This window comes from Protopterus annectens, chromosome 12.part0, assembly GCF_019279795.1.
Source record: "Protopterus annectens isolate FY-2018-M chromosome 12.part0, PAN1.0, whole genome shotgun sequence".
In the NCBI taxonomy this organism is placed as follows: Eukaryota; Metazoa; Chordata; order Ceratodontiformes; family Protopteridae; genus Protopterus; species Protopterus annectens.
Window position 1 is genome coordinate 782,320,076 of NC_056746.1, and position 15,652 is coordinate 782,335,727.

General features: G+C 42.5%; 1 protein-coding gene across 2 annotated transcripts in view; it reads right to left on the bottom strand.

Moving 5' to 3' along the window:
* The window catches only part of LOC122816798 (C-Jun-amino-terminal kinase-interacting protein 3-like), an 855,263-nt gene that overhangs the window by 551,055 nt on the left and 288,556 nt on the right, over positions 1-15,652 (bottom strand). For both annotated transcript variants that reach the window (XM_044089825.1, XM_044089824.1), the window contains exon 5: positions 14,010-14,123. In XM_044089825.1, coding sequence (XP_043945760.1) covers positions 14,010-14,123 — 114 coding nt within the window. The remainder of the gene's footprint in view (positions 1-14,009; positions 14,124-15,652) is intronic.

The window sequence follows — 15,652 nt, forward strand, 5'->3', positions numbered from 1 at the left end:
AATAGATTGAAGAGTGACCATCCGGAATTTTTCTTTGGTTACTGAAAGGTTCAGAAGGGAGAGATCGAGGATTGGACTTAAGTCCCCTGTCTTTTTTGGCACCAAAAAGAACCTGGAGTAATAACCCGATTTGAGCTGGTCTGGGGAGACGTGTTGGATGGCTCTTTTTTCTAGGAGCTGCCGGATTTCCGCAGCTGCAACCTCCCTCTGATCGGGTGGGACATCGGGGAGGTGCTTGGGGAAGAGAAGAGGGCAAGAGAAGGGAATCTGGTAACCTCTAGATATGATGCGAAGCACCCAGTGGTCTGTCGTGATGGACTCCCAAGCTGCCAGGTGCCTCAAGAAATGCCCCCTGACTGCCTCCAGAGTGGAGCAGTTGGGCAACCCTTCAGGGCTGTTGCGTGGGCCGGTCAGAGAAAGGTTCTCTGGACCCAAAGTTCTTCGGGCCCCCTCTACCTCTAGGGTGGCATCCTCCCTGTCCTCCTCTGCCGCGAAAGGGCTGGGGGTCCGGAGCGGACTGGGACTGTTGCAACTTCCGGAACCACATCTTTTTCTGTCCCTTTTGGTTCTTGGAGAAGGACCACTGGGGAGCAGAGAAGCGGACTCCGACGGCAAACAACATCTTCCCGTCCTTTTCGCTCTGGACCAAGGTGTCTTGAACGGTCTTCCCAAATAGGGCAGAACCATCAAAAGGGGCATTTGTGAAAGACGCCTTGAAAGGTTCCGCAAAATCACAATGCCGGAGCCAGGCCTGATGCCTCATGATGAGACCTGCTCTGCTTGCTCTAGTGGCTCCTTCCATGGCATGGGATAGTAGCCGCATAGAGGTATTAGAAATGGACCTAAGAGTGGCCATACGGGTGGAGTACAACTGTTTGTCCTCCGCCGACATGGACTCCGGGGGCGACGCAGCGTATTCCTTAATAAGATCCCGCTGCAGCCGAATAACGTGTGCCTTGTAGTTCAGTGACCTCACTGAGAAGGACGCTGAACTAAACACCCGCTTCCCTAAGCGGTCCATCGCTCGGGACTCCTTGCCCGAGGGGTGGACCGAGGGGCTCTCCTGAGCTAGTTCCCTCTTAGTGGCCGCCGTCATCAACATGGCATCTACGGGGGGACCCTTGCTCCAATGGGGCCTGTCGACAGGGGGACTGAGGATCCTGTCAGAGCACTTCGGGACTGGCTCCACAGTGCCCGGCTCCTTCCACTCCCTGGTGGTAATCAGGTCCACCAGGGGGTCGGCCGGAGGGGACACCCAAGAGGTACAAAGGCCTGCTTCAAACGCCTCCAGGAACATGGATTCGTCTGAGGTTGGCTTTGGGGCAGACCACCCCCCTCTGATCCTGAGCATTTCCATGATGTCTCCAAAGGTGACATCCTCGGGGGGTGACCTTAGGGAGCCTTCCCCCTCCTCCAAATCCGTGTCTTCGGTCAAGGACTCAGGGGAGTCCAAGTGCCTCCTCTTGCACTTCCGCTTGTGGGGGATCTCCTTGGGGGGGCTGTCCGTGGAGGCCTCACCAGCAACATCCTGTTCCAAGGGAACGACCTGGGACATTGAAGCAGGCTGTCCCTGGGGCCGGGTGATAGATGTCAGACTCAACAGAGAAGGAGTGCAGGGCAGAGCTGTGGCAAGGACCGGGGGCCTGGAAGCAGTCGACAGAGCTCTCTCCATCATGTCAAACGCCGAGGGAGAGCCACTCTCTCTGGGATCCGAGAGCGGGCTCTCACTCGGATCTGACAGGTGGATCGGGGCCGGCACCGAAGCAATCGGATCCAGTATGCTCCGACCTGGAAGGTGCTGAAGACATACTGAAACCCTTGGATCCGAAGCTCAGCCCTTGGCTCCGAAAGCTGGGATCCGACAAAAACGGACCCGACAGGCTCAAGGGAAGAGTCGGCGCCGAAGTACCTGAGACTGTCGGCGCCGACCCACCCCCGGTTCCAAGGCTGCCCGGCTCCGAAGGCTCCGAACCCGGGAAGCGGGACGGAAAAGGAGCTATTGGGGCAAAGAAAGGGGTCGAGCTCCCCCCGGAGGGGGGGGGGGGAGGCAGGAGCACTCCCATCTGCAGTTGGGCCTGGAGGAATCTTTGCATCATCCGGTCCAAATCTGCAGCGGAAAGGCTGCAAGTAGATCTCGATGAGGCCACTGAGGCGGGACGTGAGTGCCGCCTCGATGACCTCGAAGTAGATCGGGTCTCCTCCTCCTCAGGGCCCGGTGAAAAACAGGGGGACCGAATCTGAGAAGGAGGAGACCGGGAAGCCCTGGAGGGAGAGGACTGCTTAGCCGGGGAAGCCGAAGCAGAGGCCTCGGCCCTCAGCTTGTGGTACTTCTCCCTTCTCTTGTCTTTCCTGGCCTCCCTCTCCTCCAGGCCTACAGCGGGAGGTTGAGTCCTGGCCGGGGGGAGAGAGGCAGGAGTGGCTGCCGCCGAAGCCGCGGTGGTAGCCACGGTAGGACCGGAGGCCGAAGCCAAATCTGGGGGCAAAAGACCCGCCAGGATCAGCTTGGATCTCCGGTCCTTAAGTGCCCCGGGGTTGAACGCCGCTCAGATGGAACACCCAGAGGTAAGGTGTCCAACCCCAAGGCACAGAACACACCGAGTGTGGCCATCAGCCGGTGAAAGCTTATTGCCACACTCGGTGCACTTGGAAAAGATAGGTTTTGGGGCCTCCGACATTTTAAACTAAGGAGGACACACACGCTAGGCCCCAACACACGCACACAGGCCCTAACGAACCAGCGAGGGTGAGGGAGGGAAAAAAATGATAACTAAAGAAGAATTTAAACTAAGGTTAACAGGTAAAGGGTCTAAACACATGGCACTCACACTAAGATGGAGATAAAACAGAAAAATTTTTCTAACTTACTCACAAGAAAATCGCTAAGCACGGAGCTCGAAAATCTAGCTGCTGTCAACAAGCTCGGCAAACTAGATCTGAGGTCAGTCAGGGCTGGCAGGGGGTTATGGGTAGAGGGAGGAGCTAGGAGCTCAGCTCTAAGCTGTTGAAAACTGACGGCTCGGATTCGAAGTTGGATCCAATACCCACAGGTTGCTGCACAAATGAAGTTAACTACTTCAGATTTTAAGTTGCCTACTTATACATCTAACTCCTCTAGTGCACACAGCAGTGTTTAGGATAAACCATTTTTTTTCATCTTACCTTTAAGCATCTATTGCAAGACCAGCAGTTATTGGTGAGCCCACATTCTGCCTCTCAGTAGTCATCTTGGGATTAGTGCTTCTGTTTTCACCTGGTGAGAGATGGAGTGCAGTTACATTATTTCCTGGAGACTGCTGATTCACCAGAAAGCTTAATAGCTGCTTTATAGGTGACAGCTTGGAATCTGTGCTTATATTCTGATCCTGGTGAGTAGGAGCAAAGTGCATTGATTCCTGATTCTTTCTGGTTGGAGAGTGAGTGTCTGTGCTTAATGTACCTGACTCCTGACACCATCACAGCTCTCACATAAAAACAAAGACTCCCTATGCTGTGGAACAAAATCCCGGTACATGTGAGGCAGAGCACCTCTCTGGTCTTGTTCAAGAGGAATCTTGACCAATGGATGGGAGATTGCAGATATACCCCAGGGATTACTTCAGCGTCACTGCTTGACAGAGGCACAGCAAAATGATAGGCATAGTTTTTATTCAAACTAAAGGGGTGGCGAAAGCCACATAACTATGGGCTAGGCTTATAAATGCCCTTGGGCAGATAGCCTAGTATGAACCTATGAACCTATGAACCTATGGTCTGGTTGCTATTCGAGGCACCTACCAGAAAAAGGTTACAAGCCTGTAGACCCTTGCGTCATCTGGAACAAGACTGTGGATCACCAAACAGGCCATGGCCTGTTTCTCTTCTTGGGATTGGTGCTAACATTTTGCTTCTGGTGAGAGAAGAAGCAAAAAAGTATTGTATCCCAACAGAGTGAAGCTGTGCCGAGACCAGCATTAGTAGTAGCCAGGCAGTAGCCATTCATGGGACTCTCCTCTTTTCATCATTCTTGACAAGCTAATTCTTTATTTTACAGTAAGTACTGCTTGATTTCTTTCTAACCTCAGAATACCTGCCTAAATACTTCATCCTTAAATTTTCAGGGTCTACGTAGTAGTTTCTCCTCAATTGTTTGGCAGTGCTCTGTACAGACCCAGACACCTTGAGTGACATTTTTCCTGTAAAAGGAATATATAAGGAAACAGCTCGAGTACTTAGTAATAATGACCATCCCTCCTGGCATGTCTAAAGGTCAGTTCCCTGTGCTTTCTCCTATTAACCTGGTGAACTTGGGCATTCTGAGGCAGTGTAGCAACTGTCTCATGTACACAGACAACCCTCTCCTCTTATCTCCCAACATCCAGACTTGTGAGAGATGCACTTATATATCCCAATTGGAAGCCATGCACTCTCAAGCCAAGACCAGAATAGCTGGTCAAGAGGAGAAGATCAACACCTGCACCACACCACATGCAACACATAGCCCTCCAAAACACCCACCATCACAGCTCTCACATAAAAACACAAACCACACACCCACCTTCGTGGAGGCTCTCATTAGAAATCTACCCAAACAGCAGAGACTTCCAAGGCAGAAACACACTCAACCACCACAACACAGCGCAAATCACAAGACACACAGCTCAACTACACAGTGTGCCCCTCAACCTACACCCCTAAGGCAAAACAGCTTGCCTAATACACTAATCATAGGTGACTCAACAGTGAGGCACACTGATCTCCCACTCACTAGGCTGAATAAGGAGACGGTAACAGTCAGCTGTTTATCAGGTGCCAGAATTCAACACATAATACATGCACTCAGGTCACTCCACAACAAGTACAAGTATGACACTGTCACTGTCCATGTGGGTGTGAATGACCTGAGATGGAAGAGCTCTCGGATTATGTGGCCTAGGCAGGTATGACCCTAGCCCTGAGCAGCATCCTACGGTCGCCCAGAATGATACCACAGTACAAGCAGAAAATGACTGACGCCAACAACTGACTAAGTTTCTGGTCTCATTCTAAGGGGATCCAGTATCTGTCTGCTTGGGATGACATTATTGACAGACCTCGATGCTTTGCCGGAATCTGTCACTCCTGGGTTTCTGGATACTGGCTAAGGCTCTTGACACCCTTATAGTGCCTTTTTTAAGGCAATGTTCCAAAGACCAAATTACCACCGTAATAGCTACAAATACATTCAATCTGAGGGTCATGCTGCTCAACGCTAGAGGTCTAAATCTTAAGATGCACTTGCTTGAAGCACTCCTCAAAATGAAGAACATCAACATTTTTGCTGTAACGGAGACCTGGTTTAAAACAGCAGAAAGCATCCTGCGCTACCAGGTTATAACTCATTCCACACCTTTCATCCCCAGAACATGGACCGAAGCTCCAAAGGTGGTGGTGTCTTCATATTCATAATGGATATGCACACCTCCAGACTAACAGCTCAGCATAACGCATCTGAGATACTTCAGGTACAACTAACATTGGGTAAGACAGCGATTCAGGTCATTGCCTGCTATAGGTCACCAACCATGTCCCAAGACTCTCACTCCACATTCCTAAGCACCCTGGAAACTATTAGGGTCCAACCCAACACTCTAATATTAGGTGACTTCAACTACCCCTCCGTCAACTGGGAAAACTACTCATGCACCAATACATTGGCCCATTGCTTCCTGGAATTCATCAATTTCAATGCCCTGGACCAGCTCATTCTTACCCCCACTAGAGGAAGCAACATCCTTGACCTGGTTATTACTAACATGGGCAACCATTGCTCTACACCAATAGTCAATTCCTCTCTGGTTAGATCCGACCACAAACTAATCACCATGGAAATCCACATCTCACCCACACCCCCCGGAAAGGTAACCACCATGAAAAACTTCTCCAAAGCTGACTTTGGGCTCCTAAAAACAGAGATGGCTAACTTCATGGCACCTATGTCAATGGAAAATAGATGCATGACTGCAGAATCATACACCAACGTGAACACGTACATAAATGCATGGAACTAGCCATACCCAACAGAACCAAGACGCTGTCCTCCAAAAAAAAAAAACGAAGCCACTCTGGTGGTTCCCTGCCATTAATAAACTCTACAACAGAAGGAAGAAACTGTTGCAGTAAAAGGTGAAGTCCCAAGACTGGAAAAACTCCCTTATTAGCCTCAACAAAAACTTGAGATCCCTCATCAAAACCTCTAAAGCCAACTATGAAGGCAGAATTGGGGCAGACACTAAAACCAACCACAAAACCTTCTATAGTTATATCAAAAATCTCCACAGAAATGTTTAGGTTTTCTCTGAGTTACTGCACAATGGTACCTCCTATACTGATCCAACAGATATTGCCAACATACTGGCGGACAGATTCAGTGCCAACTTTACCCCCCCCAAGGATCAATCACAATACTGGAGGAATGCCAGGCACCCAGCATTACTGCAGCACAGGTTAAAGCTGCACTGTCCAAGGCCAAGAATACAGCTTCCATGGGACCCAACAATACCCCTGCATGTGTTCTACATGAACTACAAAGTGAACTGGCACCACATCTGTGTGCCCTTTTCAATCACAGCCTCACCTCAGGCTTTGTCCCTACCGAATGGTGCACTGCTACAGTCATCTCTCTCCATAAAGGGGGAGCGACTACAGACCTTGGGAATTATTACCCCATTAGCCTGATGAGTCTGTTATGTAAGGCTATGGAGCACATCATCGTGGACCTAATTAACAAGGATATAGGGGATCTCCAAACTGTAGATCCCATGCAATTTGGTTTTGTGAAAGGTAGATCATGCACGGTCAACCTGGTTGACTTCTTTAAGTCAGTCACCAGAGCTGTGGATGACGGCAAAGAAGTTCATACAGCCTACCTTAATCTGGTCAAGGCCTTTGATACCATTCCCCACTCAGGAATTATTGATAAACTCACTAAACTTGGCATCCACCCCTAGATCACTAGGTGGGTTGCAAATTGGCTCACAGATAGAACCCACAGTGTGAAGGTAGCGGACTCCAAGACAGACTGCCGACCAGTCATGATTGGAGTCCCACAGGGGTCGGTCCTGGGTCCTCTCCTGTTTGGCATCTACTTCTCAGAAGTCCAGGTCAACACGGAGGGACTCTGCCTGACCAAGTTTACAGATGACTGCAAGCTGGGAGCCATTATTAACTCCCCAAGTGATGTAGACTTCCTACAGAAAGGTCTCACTGAGACCAATGATTGGCGTCGAAACCATGGCCTTAAGTTTAATGCCAAAAAATGCGTCATCATCCCCTTTAGGAAAAACTCAGTTCTCACTAATTACCACATTGATGGGAGCCCACTGAACACTGAAGGCATTATAAGAGATTTGGGGACACAGGTTGACAGCAACCTCTCCTTCAACCACCACATTGCCACTGTGGTCAGAAAGTCCTTCTATGTGGCACATCGCATTACCAAGGGTTTTGCATTCAGGAAGAAAGAAGTCATCATCTCTCTCTACTCTTCCCTCATTAGGCCAATCAATGAGTATAATGACCCATTTGGCATGTACCTCATTAGACGCATGCAACAGCTGGAAAGGCCACAAAAGTACCTCATGAAGAGGATCCTAGGCCTTAAACATATGTCCTACATGGAAAGATTCAAACAACTCCAGCTATTTTCCGTCTCATATCGTCTACTAAGAGGCGATCTCTGCTTGACTTACAAAGCTATGTCTGATCCAGCTCTGTTAGAAATGCTACATCTAAATCCCTCTGCACCACACGCTCCAGAGACCTCAACCTCATTACCACAATCAACAGAACATGCTGGAGGGACAGGTTCATAACCCAGAGACTGGCAATGCTATGGAATAGACTTCCCATACATGTCAAGCAGAGCACCTCACTGGCCCTATTCAAGAGAAATCTTGAGTGGATGGGAAATAGAAAGTTCACCCCGGGGATCTCTCCAGTGGGTCTACTTGATAGAGGCACTGGGAATTAACGCCGGGCAGCACAATGCCAGGGCGGTTGTTTGGGCTAGGCTTGTAAAGGCTCCAGGGCCATTATCCTAGTACACACCTATGAACCTATGTATCTATTTCTTCATTTTTTTTTTGGTGTTTCAATTCCTTTTGCCCCGTTTCCAAATTCTCTATAAAACTTTTTTGGGGTGATCAATAAACTGCTTATTTTGTTGTTTTCCTTTATATATATCTTCTAAGTTTTTCTGCCCATGCTGATATTTTTAGGTTATTAATTACGATAGTGAACGATAGATCGAATAAAGACGCCAAACAAACCAAAAAACTGAAGAAAACTGGAATAGCAGAAGGACACTGGTAAACGGTTCACAAAACCACAAGTTAATAGCGTATAAAAGTTTAATTTCCGCTTTCGTCACAACTTCATCAGAATACAATGAAAACAAAACCAAACAGTTTAAATACACCAATCAATTAATGCCCAATTAGCTTAAATAAAATGAAATAGGATAAAATACATAATGTTAAAAATTAATTAGACATTAAATAAAGACATTAAATCTATATCTTTAGAAACAACCAATCTACGGTGTTTTAAAAAACACTTCAAGTTAATAGTTTCGTTAAGTCCTGGAAAAATGTCAGATTTTAGTCTGACTTGCCAAAGAGTTTCCCGCTGTTCAATATAATTCTTAAAATCCCCAGCCCTCTTGTCTGATTTACATATTTCCAAAACAGAAAATAAAAATGTTTTAAAAGGCTGAACATATTGTAGAATGCTTGTATAAGGCGTTGTTAGAATTATATTGAACAGCGGGAAACTCTTTGGCAAGTCAGACTAAAATCTGACATTTTTCCAGGACTTAACGAAAAATGTCTTTATTTAATGTCTAATTAATTTTTAACATTATGTATTTTATCCTATTTCATTTTATTTAAGCTAACTGGGCATTAATTGATTGGTGTATTTAAACTGTTTGGTTTTGTTTTCATTGTATTCTGATGAAGTTGTGACGAAAGCGGAAATTAAACTTTTATACGCTATTAACTTGTGGTTTTGTGAACCGTTTACCAGTGTCCTTCTGCTATTCCAGTTTTCTTCAGTGAACGATAGATCCTGATCTGTTCTGATGCTGTGTATTGCCTTTATCATGTCTATTTTTCTGAGTATTTTTATCTGTTCCCTCGTCTATACTCTTCTAACAGTATACACTTCTTGTCTTAATTGCTGTACGGTTTTTGATATTCGATACTTCCATGATAGCATCTGATTTTTCCCATTCATTTCAATTACTGCCCTATGTTTTTGTAGTAAGACTGTTATTAATTTAGCTGCCCAGTAATATATCCTATTTACTTCTGTTATATTATATCACATGAATCTCTAAGAACAGTCCTAATTACGGTGTTCATTTCTATCACACTTCTTTTTGGTTTTATTGAATTTCTGTAGTCTTGTTTCTTTCATTGATCTTAATATGTCTGTCCATCGCTATTAAATCAAGCAACTCTTCTCTTAGATCATTTTCTCCTAAACTGAGGGCACATTCTTTGTTCTCCATTTCAGGTGAGCATTCTGTGGAAAGTTCCACAGCAACTGCCTGTGCCACATTCTCTTCAGTTTCATCCTGTGTCATCTGTTGTTCTTTCATATGGGAACTCATTGGCCTATCATTTCACAACATTGACTTTGTCACTGTTGCCACAGTTTCCTGTTCCTTCCCTTGCCGTGCAACTCCAGTTGAAGTTTTGTACTGGTTTCCTATGGAAGGCTGCAAAGTATCTTCATATGGCAAATGATCAGATGTTTCCCACTCCACTGGTTTCTCCTTAATTTGGGGATCCATTGCTCAATCCTGCTATGAGGTTATCAGAGTTAGACTTTCTACACTAAATCCTTCACTTTGCAGGTAATCCATAACCTCAGTTTCTACTTCTTTAACTTGTCCATTAATAATCCTCTTTTCTACTTTTTCTCTTTGTTTTCTTATTTTTTGTATTGTAAGATTTTCTATATCCGGATGCCTTTGCCTATATTTCTCTTCAAACATCTCTGGTGCTGCTCCCCTTGTATTGATCAGTTGTGCTTTCTCCCCTGTATAAATACTGCACAATATCAAATCTCTTTTTCTTTCCCATGTCCATATTTCTTCTTCAGATGTCTCTTGCTCCTCCTGTTTCTCCTTATTTGGGGACTTGTTATTCCATCATGTGTGATATACCTGTGTTATACTTTCTACACTAAATCCTTCACTTCACAGGTATTCCATAACTTCAACTTCTATTTTTTTAACTTCTATTTTACTAATTTTCTGTTCTATTTTATGCTATGGGCAGTATGCATTTTGTAATGCTACAGAAATGCCATATATGATACACACAGCACACATTTTATATTACATGATAATGAGAAATGCCATATATGCTATGGACAAGACACACACTTTATGATCTCATATGATGATGGCAAATACGATATGTGCTATGGGCAGCACATATTTTATGATGTTATAAAAATACCATATATGCTACAGACAACACACATTTTATACTGTCACAGTGTAAAAGGTAATATTACATATATGGTGCAAACATGCATTTTTTAATGTTACTGAAATACCGTGTATGGTGTAGACACACACATTTTGATATATGACAATGAAAAATACCATACATGCTACAGACCAGGACATATTTTACGATATTATGGAAATACTGTACATGCTACAGGCAACACTTATTTTATGATGTCATATGGCAATGAGAAATATCACACATGAAATGGAAAGCACACATTTTATGATGTTACTAACAATGAGAAGTACCACACATGCTACGGATATTAGTATATTACGATTTCATGAAAATACCATATCTAGGAATACTACCATAAATACTGGGGATACTTGCTAGATTTAATATTTAAGAATTAAAACCTAATATCATTCTAAACTATTCTGATAAACTCTGACACCAACTTATTACAACAAAAATCAGATTACTCCTTTCATTAACTCAACATATAAGTATTTATACAAATATAGCTAGATGTAATAAACAGTTTGCATACTCCATCCATACATCACAATGTGATATGCTCCTTCTTTTTATCTCCCTTCCTTTTAGCTATAAAAACTTAAGCTTACAGATGTGACTTCTATTGTATATAATGTACATAGAGTTTTTAATGTCAAATTTCCTTTTTGTAAATATTTGCTTCTTGTTGATTTTAACAACTCAATTACTGTTGTTTATGCTGGTTTTAACTATGCTGCTTTTTTCCTAGTGATGTTTTGTATTGCTAAAATCTAAATAAAAAGTTTTTTGAAAAAAAAAAAGAAAATACTATACCTGCTACAAACAGCATGTGTTTTATGTTATATGGCAATGAGAAATATCATATGGAGAGCTCACATTTTATGATATTACAGATCAATGAGAAATACAAGTTTGTGCTGCAGACAACTCAGATTTTTATAATGTCATATGACACCGAAAAATACCACAAATGTTATGGAAATTACACGTTATGGTATTATGGACAATGAGAAATATATGCTAGGCACAGTGCACATTTTATCATTTTATGAAAATGCCATACATGCTATGAACAGCTTACATTTTATAATGTTATATAACAAAGAAATACAACTTGTGATACAAGCAGTGAGTACTTTATGATGTTATGGATATATGAAAATACCATACATGCTTCAGACAGCATGCACTTTACAATGCCATAGGAATATTACACCTGTCACAGGCAGCACACATTTCACAACATTACAGTTCATCTAGTGACAATGTAGTAGAAAATTTAATCTGAAATAAAAAACAAATGTAGTGTTATCTTTCAATAAAGTAAACAGAAGCGAGGGATACAAAAATATGACGAGTAATTTAAAAATGCAGCAGTGCCTTGGGAATGGTATAGAGCAGATTTTTATCATATCTGCCTGATGATAATATATGTTGGCTCATATAAAATTGTACATTTTCTTAAATGAGTTGAGACCCATTTTCAATGGAGGCCAAGAAGCACTATCTGATTAAGTGACTTGCTCAGACTCAGCAGGCCAACAGAAGCTAGGGAAACTAAACCTTGGATTACATGAGGATGTGTATTAAATCCAACACACATCCTTGCATTTCAAAGCATTTTCTGAAAATCAATTTAAAAAGCATAAGATAAACAACCTTACATATTTTATGAACAATTAAAAACTATTAAAAATAAATTGCAATGTTATCAGTAAGAAGTATTCTTACTTACAAGATAGGTACAGACACTAAACACACAACTTGTACTCACACACAACTAAATCTGTTCTCATACATAGCTCTTATTCTAATCCTATTAAGCAAACACTCTATCACACACAAAACAAATAATTCTATTTCCTTACCTAGCCCCAACTCTAAGCCTAACTCACAAACACGTACATACACACACCCCTACAACCTAACAACTTACTTCTTCGGCAAAAAAGCGAGTTCACCAGCACAAATGTTCAGTAAAAAATCTTTCTGTAAAAGTACATATTTGCTTAAGTAAATAGGTGTTCATCCAAATGAACTTTTATCATACAGACACACAAACACAGACAGACAGACGCACGCACACGCACACACACACACACACACACACACACACACACACACACACACACACACACACACACACACACACACACACACACACTCCAACTACAACATCACACAAAGTTGGATAAGTGGGGGAAAGTGAGAAAAATGTAACATTCAACTTCTTGCACTTCTATGTGTCTAACCTCCATGACAGGATACCAGTGATCTTCCAGTATCAATGTTCTCAGCACTGATTAACTTCCCAGTGGCAAACAGTTAGTAGAGTCAACGTACTCCAAGATTATAATACAAACATGCAAATTGTGTGTGTGTGTGCGTGTGTGTGTGTGCGTGTGTGTGTGTGTGTGTGTGTGTGTGTGTGTGTGTGTGTGTTGGGGGGGTGAATGAGAAAACTTTGACACTGGTTTATGGCATTCAAGTTTCATTAAGGACTGTAACTTGCAAAGCTGGAGGGGAATAAGAAAAATTTCTACTTAACAAGAACAACAACAACACATACAAGAAATGACTTTACCAAGGGAATTTATGAACTAAACTGAGAAAGAAATGTCCATCATGTAGTAATTGATGGGTAGCATCTTGAGACAGTAAACATGATAGACAAAATAGAGATGAAAAAGACAATGCACGGTTAAATACTAGACTAGTACTGATCCAATCCACATTATCCAAGACAGTACACAGCACCACAAAAATGGAAGTACCCCAATACCCTGGCCAAACTTCTCATCAGTACAAATACCAACTGGCCTGAAAAGAAGCCACTGGCCTAGCTGGATTTACAGCTAAGCACTACATAAAAGAGATTTCCAGTTCCTAGCTGGCACACAAAACAAATCAGGAATGTAGTATGGATATTCTGTCTAGAAATAACACAGGCTACTGAATGGTCAAGCTCTCCTTCAAAGCTGTTTTGGTTATACAATGATTTAAAGCTCTCAGATAAATATTAAAACAGTGATTTGATTATGCAAGTTATACAATGCATAAAAAGGACCAAACCACTTTTATTTTATTTTACACTTGCAAAGTATTACCTAAACTAAAGAAACTTTGTTAAACAGAAAATGAAATAAAAGCAGCAGATAACCATGACAATGTTGTAGATGGGGGGGGGGGCACACACTGCACATAAAAATGGCCCATTTGGGAAGTGTAAATCCCAGAAGGTGTAATGAATCACACTGCAATGTGGTGTTCACCCTGCCAATAGACTAGTTGTAGCTTAAAAAAGGAAATAAAGTAGAAGATATTATTGGCTATTACTATAATCTGCTGACAGGACATTATGGAGAAATTTTCACCAAATAGTGAAAAAGGCTGTGTCCTAGTTAAGCTACTCCTAAACTGGGTTGTCTTCCACTACATTACAGTTCTCTTTTTCAGTTGTCAAAGCAAAATCAGCTCAGTGGTGTACAGCATAAGAATACTTACTCTCTGTTAGTGGGATAGAGATGACAACACCATTTCCAGTTCCAACCCATAGTCGATTACCAGCAATGAGTAGAGCTGTTATTCTTACAAATGAGAATCCCAGCTTCCCAGTACCTGACAATCAGAGGAGAAGATTCCAGAGTCAGAAATGAAAGACAGCAGAGACCTTGTACAGTAAGTATGTCAGTGTATCAGCACAACAAAAGTACCTTTACTTACCATTAGGGGCACAAAATTCTGTGTCCCATACCCAGTTAATGGGTAGGCAATCTGGAGCACTACTTGAAATACGTAGGTGAATTTATTTATTATTTATTTATTTTATTTTACATTTGTTAACCGGGATAGTCCACTGGACATGGGTCCATTTTCAGTGGAGGCTTGGGGAGAAAAACTCCACACATATGAATAACATGTAAAAAAAAAAAAACTACAAAGTTTACAAAGTATGTTTAGATACAAAATGCAGTGAGTCTTAATTAATAGTAGTATATTCATACACAGTAGTCACAATTAGTGAAAACAGAGACATCTTACAGTAATAATTTCATTAGTCTAAAGATATATATATATATATATATATATATATATATATAATGACCTCAATCATTGCTGGAGGGAGTCATGTGTAAACCAACAACTTCTTAAAGGTTATTGGGGTCTAAACCATAACAATCTATTTTATTATATTGCATGTACTTAGTACAACGTATTTAGTAACTTAGTACAGTGTGCTCAAAGATGTCTTCTCCTTTACAATGTATGTTTACACATATATGCTTAAGGATTCCTCCACCTATGTTTCCACATGTAGATATCAAAAGTGTAACTGGAGTATTTTGGAATGATTAATATATTACATTTGCTTCAATCCAGAATGAGACAACAAGTGTATTTTGCCTGCCATTTAACTTCCTACCTCCCTTCTATCCTTACTTTACCCTTTAATCTTCTTCTACCTGTTTCACCTCCTCTTGAATATCTTTGTGGATTCCTTCTTCACACTCAGTCTGGCAGTCCATTCCATGGGTCATCAACCCTCTGCCTGAAGAAGTACTTTATTTAATGAGTGTGGGCCTCCTTCCTCTTCCCTTCCAATTCAGGATGACCTCTTCACATCTCCTTGTGATGATCTTGTGCATCCATACCAAATCTGCACTCTCTCTTCTGGATTCAATAAAGAAGAGCTCTATCTCCTCTAGTCTCTGATTGAAGTACTTCATCTCCATTCCTCAGATCTTTCAAGTGGCTTTCCTTTAGATTACTTGCAAGCCTGGTGTCCCTTTCCCTACATGGCCTCTGAAAAACACACAGTACTCAAGATGTCATCATACCATGAGCCTGTACAGTAAAGCACTATGTCTTTCATTCTAGAGTCTATTCCTCTGAGGACATACCACATCATTCTATTTATTGATGTCACTGCCTTTTCATTCAGCTCCTGATGGTCCTGTTCAGGTATGATCAACCCTCAAATCCTTCTGCTGTGCTGCCATCAGTTTCACCATGCCAACTAATATTTCACTTAATGGTTGACATGGCCCAACTACATCACAGTTGGCTTTAATGAACATTGTTTGGTCAACTTCCTCCTCCTACTCTATTACTTCATTTTGCTTTTTCTGCTACTTTCTTCTTGTTCT